Here is a 16,751-nt window from a genome sequence, read left to right as displayed (position 1 = left end):
TCTCGTGTACTGAACCTGTAAACATCTGGCCCCAACTCCTTGGCACCTTGTTCACAGCCCTGAGACTCAGGAAGAACATCGGCTCTCCTTCTTGTCCCACTAGAGACATCATTAAATGTGTATTAATAAGGACCATGGCCATTAGAACTTTTTAGATACTCACTTGAATAATGTCTGGCCTCTACAATGTTACTTTATGTGCAAGCTTATCCTTAAACCCACAAGTGGAAAAAGTAACTTCCTCAGCAAATTAATTGTCTAGATAAGATAAAGTGGTTGGCTTCAGAAAACACATTGTTTTTCAAAATACTAAACATGCCAAAAAAACAAAGGGGCCTTGAGGCTAGTGATTTGATACATTAATTACAAATCTGCCTACCTACCTTTTAAAGATGGAATTCTATTAGTCAATAACTAGATGGCTCAGTTTCAGTTATGAAATGTAACTGAGAGCTATCACATTTTTACAAATTCAGTAATTCACACTTTTCATTAAATCAGCCAAGCCTGACCTCATTAGTCCAAATAAATAAAATTTCATTATACCCGTTAAAATCAAAGTCTATTTTTCTATGCACACATTATCTGATCTATTAATTTACCAAATGGCAACTGCACCCAATAGCCAGTGTTCCTGATAGTTGTAGAATAAGAAAAGATACAGAGATGGACTCTCACTGGCTGTTGAGGCAAAGTCTTGTTCAAGCCCCACTAGTTAGTGGCAATCTCAGATTGAGAAACACACTGTTCTCAGTGACTCAGAGCTGGTCAGGCTCAGGGGGGACTGATTCATGTTTATCCAAACCCACAAGAGGCTGATTTAAAAGCCAGTACACCAATTACTTAATTTACAATGGAGACAAGCCTGGCTCAGGGATCAGGGCAGGGTGAGTAACGTAGGGTACAGCCCCCACAGGAGCAGGTCCACCTGATGGGACCAAATTAAAGATCAGAAGGTTGCTTGATTAGCAAAGAATTAAGGCAAGGGGAGCCCGATTTCCTCAAGAGAAACTTCTACTGAGCTACAGAAGCCTCATTAGGTACACTACACAGTCCTTCTCCATAGAGATGGCTTTCTAAAGAACCGACGCCCAGTGCAGAGATTCCGAGCAGGGCTGGATAAATACACTGACACGCTCCTAATCTAATGTCCCCCAATCCTCCCTTCGTAGACTGAGCATAGTCCTCCAGTCCTCCATTCCTGTCTATTTTCAGACAGGTCAGACTTTCTCCAGGAACATTCTACTCAGCAGGTCATACCCTGGTCACTTCATCTCCTATAGACATACGGAGAAGGAAATTCTCAGCCATTATCTGTTGATTTTTACTAGTTTCACATTGACCTTATTCCAAAACACCAGGGGCCCTCAACCTGGGAGAAGTGTGCAAAATTACAAAACAGCATTGATTTGAAGTCTGGCAAGATCATGACCTGCCCTGCCTCAGTCTGGCAGGATGCAACCTGGTAAACAAAATCCTATTTGGGCAAAAAGTCACAACTGCTAAAACGCAAAGCTGAACATACTTGCAAAACAGCCAGGGTCTCGGGTTAACATTTCACAATATGCAGTGTGTGAATGGGGTTCAGTCCATCAAGGGAAAGTTTTAAAATTTACTATGGTGGCAAAATACACATAACACAACATTGACTATCTTAACCATTTTTTTTGCTTGTTGTTGTTTTTGAGATGAAGTCTCGCTCTGACGCTAGGCTGGAGTGCAGTAGCGCAATCTTGGCTCACTGCAAACTGCTACTCTCTGATTCAGGCAATTCTCCTGCCTCAGCCTCCTGAGTAGCTGGGATTACAGGCATGTGCCACCATGCCTGGCTAATTTTTGTATTTTTAGTAAAGACAGGGTTTCACCATGTTGGCCAGGATGGTCTCTATCTCCTGACCTCATGATCCACTCGCCTCGGCCTCCCAAAGTGCTGGGATTAGAGGCATGAGCCACCGCGCATGGCCGTCTTAACCATTTTTAAGTGCCCAGTTCAGTGGCATGAAGTGTATTCACACAGTGCCACCATCACTATCATCCATCCTCAGAACTCTTCTCATCTTCTCAAACTGAAACTGTAACCATTAAACCACTCCCATTCCCTAGCCTCTGGCAACTACCGTTCTTCTTTCTGGCTCTATGAACTTGACTATTCTAGATACCTTATGTAAGTGGAATCATAAAATAGTTGTCCTTTTGCGACTGGCTTATTTCATTTGGCACAGTATCTTCAAGGTTCATCTATGTGTAGCATGTGCCAGAATTTCCTTCCTTTTTTAAGGTCAAATAAAATTCTATTTTATGGGTTCCTTCCACCTTTCGGCTATTGTGAATAGTGCTGCTAAAAACATGGGTGTGCAGCTCTCTTTTTGAGACTCTGCCTTCGATTCTTTTGGAGGTAGATCAGAAGTGGGATTGTTGAATGATAGGACAGTTCTATTGTTAATTTTTTGAGGAACCTCCATACCATTTTCCACAGGAGCAACACCATTTTACCTTCATGCCAATAGCACACGAGGGTTCCAGTTTCTCCATATCCTTGCCAACACCTGTTAATTTGTTTTTTTATTTTGTTTTTATAGTAGCCATCCTAATAGTTGCGAGGTAGATTCAAGGGAGTCTTTTAAATACATCTCAAAATTCATGTACCAAAATTCTAACTTAGGGCTTTAGAATTCCTGGATTCTAAGGGGGTGCACTCTTACGTATACTACATCATGTGCTGCTCACCATCCATGTGGTAGATAAGGAGCATTAGGTCTATGTAGCAGAACAGTAAACTGAAACTCCGAACAGCAAAGAAGCTGACCCAAGAGAGCACAGGGCTAGGACAGGAGCGCCGATCCTATGACTAGTGCTCTTGCCACAATATTCCGCAGCACAGTCTTTTGAGGACTGGGGTAACACAAAGAAAAGGGAAAAGAAAACTCTCAGACTAAATACAAACCCGACAAGTAGAACAACATCTCAGCTCTCTAAGGAATGAAACTTCTGGAAGGCTAAGTTCTGAGCCATGAGGTTAACCTTTATCTATTACCTCTATCAAGGCACTGCCCAGCCTGTTCCTGAGGGGCAGTCCCCAGAGGCCCATCATGACCATGAAGACAAGCAGAGTTACAGGTCCAGAAGGCTGACTCATGCTGCTTGTTTTGGGGACAGTTGCCCCAGAAGAAGTACAGGAATAAAAGAGAACCAGCTTTAGCCCAAGTGATGAGTACCCAAATAGGAACTCAGATTTGTTTTCCTTTCCATGAAAAAAAAAAAAAAAATCCTGGCACAAAAAAGATAGGATAGTACCTGCAGTTGTAGCTAAACTCTTGGCAGGTTCCTCAGTCAATCCAAGGTATTCTCTAATGAGCTGACTCAGGTTTTGGTAGGCAACATCCAGATCATCTGCAGCAGAGAGAGTACATTTCAAAACAACAGGATCAGATCCAAAACAGTTGATGTTTAACTATTGGTGGTAATGATTTGTTTATTGCATTTAATTTTATATATATTATGGTAGAATTTTATATATATTATGGTAGAATTCTAAGATGACCCTAAGGACACATCACCCTTGTATAATCAATCTCCTCCCCTTAAGTGTGCACAGAACCTGTGGAGGCAATGAGATACCACCTCCACGATTGTGTGACATTCAGCAAAAGGGATTTTTGCAGATGTAGTTAAGGTTGTTAATGGGTTGACTTTGGGTTAATCAAAAGGGAGATTATCCAGGCAGGCCCACCCTAATCACATGAGCCGCATAAAACGAGAGTTCTCTCCAGCTGTTGGCAGAAAAAGAAGTCAGAGACTCAGATCCCAAGGAGGATTCGATGTGCTGGTGCTGGCTTGAAGATGGTGGGGCCACGTGGATGAGACCTGAGAGCAACCTCCAGAAACCGAGGATAATTCTTGGCAGACAGCCCAGTAGAACTGGGACCTCAGTTCTACAACCAAAAGAAACTCCATCCTGCCAACAAGAATGAGCTTTGGAGGCTTATCCCTAGAGCCTTCAGATGAGACCTCAGCCTCCTGCTCAGGAGCAGAGAATCCAGCTATGCTGTACCAGACTTCTTATCTACAAAACTGTGAATTAATAAATGGGTGTTGACACTTTAAGACACTAAGTGTGATAATTTCTATGCAGGAATAGAAAACAAATTCAACTGTGTAATACATTAACATGTTTCAGAGACCAAAAACTATTATTAATAAGTTGAACCATATGAAATTGCTGTTTTCATAGGTCAAAATAGTTGAATATCAACAATTTCATATGGTTCAACTAATGTCCCCTGTCCATCTAGTTCATCTAGTTTCCCTTTCCCCTAAGAGGTAATCAGGGTTATTAGTTTTTTGCAGATTCTGCCAGAGAATTTTTTTATGTAGTACAAGAAAATATAATTACATAATTTTTTTACATAAATGATGGCATACTATATTATAAACCTGTCTTTTTTAGTAACTGTATGACTTGAAGATGTTTCCTTATCTGGACACAGAGAACTTTCTCTTTACTTTTTATGACTGTGTAATATAGTGCAGTTTAAAAATATATAGAAATTTGCCAGGCATGGTGGCTCATGCCTATAATCCCAGCACTTTGGGAGGCTGAGGAGGGCAGACTGCTTGAGGTCAGGGGTTTGAGACGAGCCTGGACAACATGGCAAAACTCCATCTCTACTAAAAATACAAAAATTAGCTGGGCTTGGTGGCAGGCACCTGTAATCCCAGCTATTCGGGAGGTTGAGGCAGATGTATTGCTTGAACCTGGGAGTTGGAGAAAGAGGTTGCAGTGAACCAAGATCACGCCATTGCACTCCAGCCTGGGCAACAGGGCGAGACTCTCTCTCCAAAAAAAATATATATATATATATATATATGTGTGTGTGTGTGTGTGTGTGTGTGTGTGTGTGTGTATGTATAAATTTCTAGAATATATCTATAGAAATTTTATATGTATAAAAATATATATACATATATATAGAAATTTTCACATTTCAAAAAATTCTCCCATGAACTATCGCTTTAAATTAAATGGTCATTTATAAACTAGTTTCTGAAAATATTTGTTTTACACATACATTTTTATGGTTATATTTTGAGTAGTTGGGTTTTTAACCTATGTGTAGATTATAATAAAATTACCTGAGTTTCATATGCCTTTCTAGAAATTTAAATGTGTATTTCAAATTACATAAAATTTAACTTTGTTTTCACAATGTCCCCTAAAAAATGAACTCAGTTCAGGCTCATTTTACACCAAATGTTATTAGCTACAATCTTAAAAAATAATTGAGACAATGCTGTCATTAAAACAGTAGAAAATTAGACCTCTTGGATTCTTACCCTTTTCGTGTTCTTTGTGATTCACTGTTACAAGGAAAATAGCTTTTACCCAAGAATTTTATCCCCATGAAACAAACTTTTAATTCAGTAATCTTACATTTCAAAAATAAAACTTTGCTGAAAATTACCAACCTGCATTGATTACTGCATCAAAATATCCCGGAAAATTATGATTAATTTTAATATAAAGGTCCACTCTGGAGACAGCAAATTCAATTTCTGCACGACTGAATAATCCTTTTCTCCGCAAATATCCCTCATATTTTTCCTTGTTCATGGGTACCACCAGGATATAACGAGGCTCAAAATAGGAATATTTTAAACTTCTTACACCCTGTGCATTAAAAGGAAGATAATAAATTGGAAACACATACATGATTTACAAATCATTTTGGAGCCATCTGACAACATGGGTATAAGAAGTAGTATTATTAATATATTGAAGAATGTATTTCACCTGTAGAGTTAGCTGCTATTTTTCTATAAATATCTCAAGATTGGATTACATTTCTCTCTTCATCAAGTTTTAAATTGTCATTGGAAATATTAGAATTCACTCCACCTGGCTTTCCTTTAATTAATCATTCTAATGAATATGACTGTTAGAAAATTGCTGGATATAAAATAGGTACATTCATAGCAATATTGCAACTTTATTACAGAAAGGTAATTTCAATTCTATATTTCAAAAAGCTTCTGTGGAGCACTAGGAGACAGAGATCTTACCAGGGAGAAAAGACTCTTCTGTGACCCCTTTGTCATCATCTTGGGACCCTTTCTGCAGCTAAATCGGCACCCTGGTTGGGAAGGCCAAGTTCCTGGTAGCCTGCAGACCAGGAGATCACAGCGTGGAACTGTGTAAGGAACTGACTGGTCTGTGAGTCTGGAGGGCTTGGTCACAACTGCAGCTCCTGTAGACTCTGCACAAATCCTTCAAGTTCTCTGGCTATCAGTTTCCTCGTGGGTGAAATGAAAGAGCCATTCCAAATGGACTCTAAAGTCCCTTCCATCTCAATCAGTTTCACTCAATGTTCAAAATCTTTGTTTTAAAAATTCAGTTGGAAGAAATACAGGCTATTTCCAAAACAATTTCCAAGTCAATGACCAGGGCAGTCTGGAATAATACTTCAGCTGGGGAGAATCAGGGGAATAAAGCATGGATTATAGACTCAACCTCCTGGAAATGGGTAGGAGTGAACTCCCAGGGAGAAAAAGAGTGAAACAGGAGCCACTCCTCAGATAACTGTTGGACCAGAGAAAGATAGATAGAAAGGACGGAGAGTTTCTGGACTCACAAATGCATTAATTTTTGTTTCTGCCTTGTCAAATGAGTAAATTTTTTAGAAAAGACCTTTTATTTTTGCTAGTTATTATAGAAACAAAGAAAACTCTCCTTAAAGATACAAAACCAATTAATCACAGAGAAATAAGATTTGAAATAGTCTAAGTCAGGAAAGTTAAAGAGCTGGAAGAAATATGTAAGCTAGGAAACGCTTATACCAACACAAGGAGTCAAAAGGGAATTGCAGTCTCCTACTGTGTGAAGTCACAGAGGAAAAAAGAAAGATTCAGAGTTGACATCAAAGGATTATGCACCCAATTTGCCTAGGTTTTGTTTTCTGTACGTTTGGTCTAATTGAATTAGTTTTATAATTGCTTTCTTTTTAATTCCAAAAGTGTCATACTGCTCAGTTAAAGGATCTTGAAAAAACAATCAACTATCTTTGAAGGTTCCAAGTATGCAATAAAGCTATATTTTAAAAAAATAAATGAGTGGGATATTCATAGTTTTACTCTGGATCTTAATTTTGGAGAAGCTTCTATATACTCTAATTATAGATCATTGTTGGGGGAAGACACGGTATCAGGGTAGAGAGAAAAATCTCTGAAATCTACAGGTCTACATTGCCAGAAGTATGAAAATATTACACCCAGTGAGCAACTGCAGTTAAATGGCAGCACAGCTCACACATCTCATGTAGAACGAAAGAACAAAGTTGACCGCATGGGGCTGTCATTGTCCTAGGGCATGGGGAACCAGTTCCACACTCTACGAATCAGGCTTTATCTACAGCCTTTTATATAAACAGAGGCCATGCTCTAAAAAGAAAAAGGAGCATTTAGTGAGGAAATAACAGAAAATAAAGCTCGAGTGGCAGTTACACTCACAATATCTGTGCAATTTCTTGTATTGTAACCTAACTCCTGTCACTTAATGTTTCACGTGTCTTGCCCCCCATACTAATTATAAATGGAATATCTTATCTTGTGCCTGTCAATGTGTCGCCTGTGCATTGTAACCCCCTCCCCAACCTCAAATATGTATATACATTATCGCATGTATCCCAAATATGTACCTCAATTATGTATCAATAAAAAATTTATATATATATATACACACACGCACATACACACACACACACACCCACCACACTCACACAAACTACACACACATTAATTGGTGGAATGAAAAACACTTACTTCTATTTCCATATGAACACAGCTTGCCAAACCATCTCTTGCGATAGCTTCTATAGTGTCCCTATTTAATCCATACTTGTGATTACCATAACTAAATGTTACAATGAATTTCCCCTGGAATTCGAGAAGAACAAAGATTTTCATATAACAGCAGCCATCATGGAATTTGATCACAACTAAAATCATTTGATGTCTTATTCTAAATAATTTCAAAAACCTTACAAATTTTAGCAACTGCATACGGATGACAATGGGGTACATGAAACTTAATTTCAAACTGTGACAGAGAAATTTATTCAGAATTCTCAGCTGACCAAAAAAAATAGGTTTTTAGAAATAATCTGCTGACAAAATGTTGAGGAGTGTTAAGGCACTGCAGCATATGGTAAAATAGACTATTTTGTTTACTTACCCACTTCCTGTCAAACTCGCACCAAAACCTTCATTACTGAGAGAACAAAACTAATGGCCTGCTCTTTACCGCCGCCATTTCAGCTCTGCCAGCACACCAGGCAACCCAGAAAAGGCCTCCATTTCCAACAGCCTTGCATTCCAAGATAAGCCATGAGTTATAGATAATTCCGGAAGGCCATGAATTACAGGGACATCCTAAAAGCTTTGAAAAAGCAGACCCATCCTGTTTTTCCTCATAAAGATAGCTTTCTACTGAAACTGCCGCAAATGTTATCCAACAGAATTGGTGTCTGCCCTATAGCCATTTGAACTATAAATGATGCCTCTGTCTGTATTCTGGAAGCTCAGTTCTTCCAAAAACTGTATTCCCTTGGGGAAAAAAAAGGCAAGTAAAAACACGTCTCTCAAAATTGTCTGTGACTTTTTCTTTGGCAATACTATATTCATTAAACCACTAGGTCAAATCTAAACTGCGTAATTGATGACAACAGAAGGAATAAAAATGTGGATGATCTCGGCAAGTGTGACTTCTCATATACGTGATTTTGAAATAAACAATGAAGTGAAAACTTTCAGGGCTGCACTGAATCCCATCAAATGGCGGTGACAGCATTAAGAACAGTGCAGCTGGGTCTATTGCTGCCCTGTGTCCTGGCCCCAGATGTTCTGGAAATGTGAGGGTACATGGATGGGCTGTCTGTCAGGGAAGAGAGGTGAGAGACCAGAAGGCATAGGGTGTCTTTTGAGGTTGGGGGATGGGTCTCTGGGCAATGTGTCTGCTGCGGGTGATGAGGAAAATCTACATCCCCCATAATCAAAAGAAGTTTATGTTATGTATTCCAAAAGTTAAAAACTCAACAATAAATATCCTTACTATTTTATTCCTTCAAAGTCATACTTTCTTTGTTATTTGGAACAAATACTGTGACTCCTTTTCTATACATATATATGTCACATATATGTATGTGACTACTTTTCTATATATGTATGTATATATATAAAACCTGTATAGATATATGTCTGGCTCTCCTTTCAGAGAGACACTTTATCTTGTTTATTGCATCTGCTGGTTAGTGTTACATGTCAGCTTGGAAGATGTTTGGGGTGAGATGAACATTTAAATTGGGGAACTTCAAGGAAGCAGACTGCCACCCATAATATAGGTGGACTTTATCCAATCAGTTGAAGACCTCAGTAGAACAAAAAGATCAGCCTTTGGATTTCATCTGCACCACTGAAACCTCCATTGCAAAATTATGACTGAGACAATAAAAGAGATTTAACCTAACTGACTCCATCTTGCTTCTAACCTCCAAACTGCCCTTGTTCAGTCTTGGGCACAGGCTGAACTAACTTTGGGAGGAACTTACTTTACACTTTAAAACAAAGATGATAACAGCCCTTTCCCAAAACAAACTTCTTTCTTGCCTGGGGACTAGACTGCCTTTGTAGGACTAAAAAAATTAGCCACAAGATTAGAAATTATGGTTTAGGGGTCATGCAGCTGGAGGCTATAAGATTCTGACCCTCCCTAAACTGTTCCTGAGATTAGTGCTTGAGATATTTTGCAGAGCCTGCACTTGATGGATCAGCTGGCACCGCCCAGATTGATAAACTGGTTCATCTGATCCTGTGGCCCCTATCCAGGAACTGACTCAGTACAAGAAAACAGCTTGACTCCCTATGATTTCATCTCTGACGAATCAGCACTCCCGGCTTGCTGGCTTCCCCCGACCCACTAAGTTGTCCTTAAAAACTCTGATCCCCAAATGCTCAGGGCGATTGATTTGAGTAATGATAAAACTGTGGTCTTCTGCACAGCTGGCCCCGTGTGAATTATTCTTTCTCTACTGCAATTCCGCTGTCTTGATAAATCGGCTCTGTCTAGGCAGTGGGCAAGGTGAACCCATTGGGATTTCCTGGCTGCCTGGCTCACACTGCAGATTTGGATTTGCCAGTCCCCATAATCCATGTGTGCCAATTCCTTATACTAAATCTCTTTAAGAGATGGCGTCTTGCTGTGTTACACAGGCTGGGGTGCAGTGGGGCAATCATAACTCACTGCAGCCTTGACCTCCTGGGCTCAAGCAATCCTCCTGCCTCAGCCCTCCTGAGTTGCTGAAACTATAGGCATGAAACCCTACACCGGGCTAATTTTTTATTTTTTGAGGAGATAGGGTCTCATTATGTTGCCCAGGCTGGTCTCAAACTCCTAGGTTCAAGCAATCCTCTCGCCTCAGCCTCCCAAAGTGCTGGGATTACAGGGGTGAGCCCAACCCTAAATCTCTTTCTATACATATACACATCCTATTCTATTTCTCTGGAGAACCCTGACTAACACTCTATGACTCACCCTGTTTTCAAAATGTATACTTGAATTCCTTTTCAGATATATACTGTAAGTTTGTTTATTCACACGTACAAGGACCTTCCACTGTGGATCAAAAAAACCAAACCAACCAACCCATTTTCTAGAAAGATGTAGAGATGTAGAGTTGGGAGGAATCTTGCATAGTACATAGGTATAAAAAAGACTCCATTACAAGTTTGTTAAGAATTGGGATTAAGTGGTTTCCCTCTACCCCATTCTGGCTGGTGATGCTACTTTGGTTTCTTGCTGCATGTGGATTTCCTAATAAATAGCAATAGTCTTACTCCAGAAACCTCAGGGTCTGTGGTTTGATTTCTGCAGGAGAGGGAGAGTTTCTGTGGGGACTATGTATGTGTCCATAAAAAGGGTTCTCATATCTGCAGGCATGTTAGGGGGGTGATTGTGTGTTGTGGGGGAAGTATCTGACGGGATGGAGGAGGCACCTGTGTTGGGGAGGGTGTGCAGGTCTATGTGTTGTACCTGTCAGAGCAGGAAGGTGTGACTGTCCACAGTAAGGGTGTGCCAAGGCTGTCCGTCAGTGGGCCTCCTGTAATGGAAGATGGTGGGCAGGCTGTCTGGGTGGCTACTGTGTAGAGGGGCGTTCTGTGTACAGGGGGCTGAGTGTCTGTGGGTGATTGGCAAAGCTGACAATGTGTCATGAGTTTGTCATCTCTAAGTTTGTTTCTCTTCATGAAACAGTTTCAAGCTTACATTAAAGGAAAAGAGATCAGAGGCACAATTCAAGTTCAAGAAAATTATGTTATCCTGAAGTATATGTATATATTATCAGAATTTGTAAAAATAAGTACTTCTCAAACACAGGAGGATTTTTGTAGAGGTAGTACAATTCTAAGACTAAATATAGTATAGAAGTGTAGTGACTTTTTAGACTAGGAATTGAACCAGACTAGATTACAGATCTGATAAGGTATGAAACACCAGAGAGCAGATGGGGTTCTGAGAACAGATGAACTGACATGAGAAAAAAATGCCTCATACTCCAACAAGAGAAATTAACATTAATTTTGGGAACTAGTTGCCTTTCAACCTAAAGAGTCCTAAGAGAATACTTCTTACTAATATCAAGATAACTTCTCAAATCTCTATTGAGGCTTTTAGAAACAAAATCCCAGAGTATTCTTAATCAATTAAACTGAACTGCCAAAATATAGCCCTAGGAGAGAAAATTATAAAGAATTTCCAAGATGTTCTTTTGACAAGGTTAGAGGAAAACAGGGATCATACGTTTTTCTCACTTGTATGTCTCCACAAACACAAGAGAAGTCCAGAAAACATGCACCATGTATAGAGTTGGCCATTCAAAATTAAACTCATAGAAACTGCAAAGCCTCTGCTGAAATGGTCCATGATTTTGTACAATGAAGAATAAGCCAGGTCCATTATTTTGGGGGTGGGAACAGAGGAAGGAAGAAGGAAAAAGAAGGGGAAAGAGGGAAGAGGATATATAGCTATAAGGGAATCACCAGTTGGGTGGTAATCTTTCAAAAGCAGAAACACAGATGAGTCCCTCATCTGATAGTTCAGTGGGCTTCAGAAAAGAAAAGGAAGTGGTGTAGGATTTACTTGGTGATAGAAACAATGAAGATATAAACAAAAATAAGGGCCATGGTGAAGTAAAAACAAAAGGTTTACAGATTCATTGGTCGTGATGAAAATATGAACTCCTCTTTCAGTTTAACTGAAGTCATGGGAAGATACATATTTACATTAGCATATACTTTCAACAGATAAAACATGCTAGGACTATGAGGGTTCCCTTTGTATGTGAAGGCCAAGAAGGAACAAATAAGTTGTTTTAAAGAAAATGAATTCAAAGACAAGAGTGTTTTGAGTTACTATCAATAACTAGATTGTCAGGGTTTCAGTAAAAAACAAACCAATGAAAAAACCCAAAACTTAAACAAGATTGCTCTGAGTGCCTGTGAAATGGACTAACGCATGGTAATTACCTTGACCTTGTTAAAACAGTCCTCAAAGAAGTTAGGGATCATCTCCCATCTTCTAGCAAGGGCTTCCATCTGCATTAGTGAACTGCTTGGCCTCCAGGACTGAGAACTTCTCAGACAGGAACATGACCATGGAAGGTAACATGTCCAGAAAAAGCCAACTAAATGGGACACACCATATTGAAATGGTGCTTAGGGCTGAAACAATTAGAAAGCACCACTGATAATACACAGAAAGAGTACTCTCTGGACAGAGTAGCCAAATCTCCAGACATACTTAATTTACAAGCTTTGTGCACCATCGGTTCTGTAAGAACTGTTTTTCTTGAGTAAATCTGACTAATAACAGTAGCAGCAACTGATAAACACAGATCACAAGAATTTTTCATACTGCTTTAGTTCTATTTCCTTAAAATGCCTACTCATTTATTTTTATTGGAAATTTACAATATTTTCTCCGAGACCATAAAATAAAAAAGCATGTGAAGAATGATGTATTAAGCACTTTAAGAAAAAAAAACCAATATGAACTCACCTCTCATAACAAGCACAAAATTTAATTCTTCCTTTTTTTTTATTTAAACTATTTCCTAACATTTTTGCCAGAGAACGTGCATTTCTTGTGCAATAAAAACAAAGGCAACATTCTTACCGTGTTTACCATTTCATCGAAAACTTCTTGAGAGATAAAATGATAATCAACTCGATCCCCTTCTCCAAAGTAAGGTGGTCTTGTGGTATGACAGGCCCTGAAATCATAAAACAGATCATCCTAGTCTATTTCTAAATGGAAATTCAAAATGGAAAAGGTTTCAGTATAAAGTATGTTTTAAAAAATGAAGTTAATCCACATACCATAAATCATAAAGTAATACAGTTGTGAGAATATGTTGATTTCAAAGTGCTAGATTATATTCAGTTGCTATCATCTGTAAGGATTATATAAAATTTGGATCATCCATACCAAATTTTTACTCATTATTACTTATCACCTTCTGAACCTCTTCCTCTGCCATCATGTAATAATACTTTAAGAAGTAAATCAATACTTATCATTTAACTATTTTCCACCCACCTGCTTCCATGTTTAATGTATGAGCCTTTTCCACAGGCTGTCCGTCTCTCCTTCCACCTGGCTGGCCTACTCGTTTCTTAGGACTCAGTTTAAATGTCACCCCTCCAAAAATCCTTTCCTGACCTCTATGGCTGGATTATTCATCGCTTTATATTTCCACAGCCTCAGTGTCTGTGCCAATTGCATTTCAATTATATGTTCAGGGCCCATCCCCTCCACCACTTGAGGGCAAATCTGTCTCATGTGCCCTGTGCTTGGTCCATATCAACACTGTGTATAAACCTCCTGTGGCAATCCATGGTGCCAATGCTGAACAGAAGTCTCAACTCAACCAAAGAGGCCTTTTCTCTCCACTGTCTGAAATAGCCTCCCCATCCCACTACACCGCTCAACTACTGTCTATCACCAGAACTGCTTTCTTTTATATATTTATCTGGTTTTTTCCCCATCTTTCCCAGCAGAACATATGAATCATAAGGGGAGGACCATGTCTTATTCACCACTGCATTCCCAAAGCCTGGCACACAGTAGGCATTTGATAAAATTTTGTAAAGTGAATGAAAAATGAAACATGAGAAGTGGATAACAGCTGCTAAGAACTCCCTTTTATAGATGACTACAAAAATGACTCCTCTAAGGTCACACAGCAGGCCAGTGTTGGTCCTACAACAAGAATATGGTGGTCCCAACCACCAGGACTCTTGAATTCATATAATTCTGCCTTCCACTGTTAAGTGCAGGAAATGCAAACTGACTTTTAGATTTTCCTGTAGTTTTAAAATAGGAGATGAGAGCCAGGCACAGTAGCTTATTCCTGCAATCCCTGTACTTTAGGAGGCCAAGGCAGGAGGATTGCTTGAGCCCAGGAGTTCAAGACCAGCCTGGGCAACATAGTGAGATTCTGTCTCTACAAAAAAATTTAAAAATTAGCCAGGTGTGGTGGCACGTGCCTGTGGTCTCAGCTACTCAGGAGGTTGAGATGTGAGGCTCACTTGAGCCCAGGAGTTTGAGGCTGCAGCGAGCCATCATTGCCCCATTGCATTCCAGCTGAGGCAACAGAGCAAGACCCTGTTTCAATAAATACATAATAAAATAAGAGATGAGACTAGCTAGACACTTGACATGTTATTTCATTTATTTCTTACAAAAACCATGAGCTAAGTATTATTTCTTATTTTTATTTTATAGATAATGAAACTGAGGCACAGCTATTAAGGAATGTTACTAAGCAGCAATGCCAAGATGACTCAAAAGTCAATTCTTGTTAATATCATACTAATTCAGACAGTAAAGTTGCAACCTCAAAAGACTTTTCATTGCAAAGTCAAAGGCAAATAAATGTTTATAATTCATACCACTGCTCCCTTTCCATTATACTCAAGAATTAACTGTACTAATAAATTTTAAGGTCTTAACATCATATTTAAATTACATACTCAGGAAAGAGAGCACATTCTAAGAGAAGGCTGTCAAAACACCGTGGCATTTGTTTTGTTGTTTGAATACATTGGCATTTCTTCACACGCCTTAGCAGAGACCTGACACCCTCTGTCTACTGGCGTCCTTGACAGTCAGGGAAGATAAATCAATAGCTTGGCACCCTTGCAGCAAACCCTAAGCATAGCCTGTACACATTATGCTGAACTTACAGTTCTCAACAAAGGAATTGAGTGGCAAGAATTTCTTCTGAATTTCTCAAGAAAGACAAAACAAAGAAGCAATTTGAAGCTTCTAGGCAGGTAAAAAAAGAGATGGCTCCACTGGTGTGCAGAATGCTGATGACAGAGCCTGCAGCCACTGCAGACTTTCTATTAAGAAGAACCTAAGATGATCTGTGTTTTTGAATTTGTCATCCAATTTCCACATATACAAATGTTCACTGTGTTATATGCTGCCCAAATATGAACATCTCAAAAATAAAATGCTTCACAGTGAAGGCAACATTTCACTCAACTTACATAGGAAAAATGATACCAAATTCTAGACAAAGAAATTTGCTCGAGCCAGGACTTTCAAAATTTTTCTTTTCCCTTGTCTAAATCTTTCTGCAGGTTCATTATTTACTAATTAATTTACTAGTTAAATTATGGTTTGTAATAGGAGCCATAATTCCAGTAATTTCACTCGACACAGAAAAGGACTGAGTTAGAGATGAACCCCAGACTCCAACTCTGGTTCTAAAAGTCTAAGGGTGCCAATTCATGGCCAGGTGTCACTGAAGCTACTACCAAACCGAATTCACAGAAAGGAGATGACCAAGAGGAAAAGGAATTGGAAGGCCAGGCCAAATAATGGAATCCCAAAATATCCAGGGAAATGTAACAGGAAGAAAAGATATCTAAGAAGAGCTAGCAGGTGGATGAGGAAGTAGAATTTTTTTCAGTGTCATTCAGAAGCATGCAGATTTAGAATCTTAATTCTGAACCAGATTGCCTCAGGAAATAATGAACTTGTTACTGCAAATATTTAGGCAGAGGCTTGGCTCTGAGCACATCTGAATTCAAGCACATTACAGCACATCATATTATTAGTAAGTGAGCTCTATCAATGGGTAGCCACAAAAGCCCAGGTATTACTAGAGGAATGTGGGAAGTAAATGAAATTGGTCTGAACACCCAATGCAGATATATGTCAATAGCTTGCTGGACACAATTTAAGTGATCCTCCACACAAAAGATTCCAGCACATACTGTATCTAAGTATCAAACTCCATGAAGCCACTATTCTGCCCACTTTTCAGTAACTACACACCATTTTCTGACTCACGCTACCATCACCTGTCACTACATTCTACCTGGTGTTCTTGTCTCCAGACTTCCTTCCCTAAGCCCTTTCCCAGACTGCCACCAGGATACGGTTTTTAAAATGCAAATGTGATCACATCATTCCCCTCCCTGTTTAGAAATCCTTTATGACCAGACCCCTGTCTGTCCTTCCGGTCTTAACTTTTGCCATCTCCCTTGATAGTCCAAGCTGAGCCGTATGCTGTACTCTCTGCCTAGAATACACCCCCACCTCAAGCCCCACTTCCCACTTCTCTTTTATTTCTATCTCAGAGGGTCTTTACCTCCCTCATCATAGCACCCATCAAACTATCTTGTGAGCATTG

At 39.4% G+C, this 16,751-nt stretch overlaps 1 protein-coding gene across 1 annotated transcript in view; it reads right to left on the bottom strand.

Moving 5' to 3' along the window:
• LRGUK (leucine rich repeats and guanylate kinase domain containing) overlaps positions 1 to 16,751 on the bottom strand; it is a 126,666-nt gene that overhangs the window by 48,075 nt on the left and 61,840 nt on the right. Inside the window, exons 12-15 of the mRNA XM_025380184.1 lie at positions 13,220 to 13,316; positions 7,816 to 7,929; positions 5,467 to 5,668; positions 3,295 to 3,390 (exon numbers count right to left, since the gene is read on the bottom strand). Coding sequence (XP_025235969.1) covers positions 3,295 to 3,390; positions 5,467 to 5,668; positions 7,816 to 7,929; positions 13,220 to 13,316 — 509 coding nt within the window. The remainder of the gene's footprint in view (positions 1 to 3,294; positions 3,391 to 5,466; positions 5,669 to 7,815; positions 7,930 to 13,219; positions 13,317 to 16,751) is intronic.

The sequence above is a fragment of the Theropithecus gelada genome, chromosome 3 (assembly GCF_003255815.1).
Source record: "Theropithecus gelada isolate Dixy chromosome 3, Tgel_1.0, whole genome shotgun sequence".
Classification (NCBI taxonomy): Eukaryota; Metazoa; Chordata; class Mammalia; order Primates; family Cercopithecidae; genus Theropithecus; species Theropithecus gelada.
Note: the sequence above shows the minus strand (reverse complement) of the source record. Positions and strands in the feature narration are given on the sequence as shown.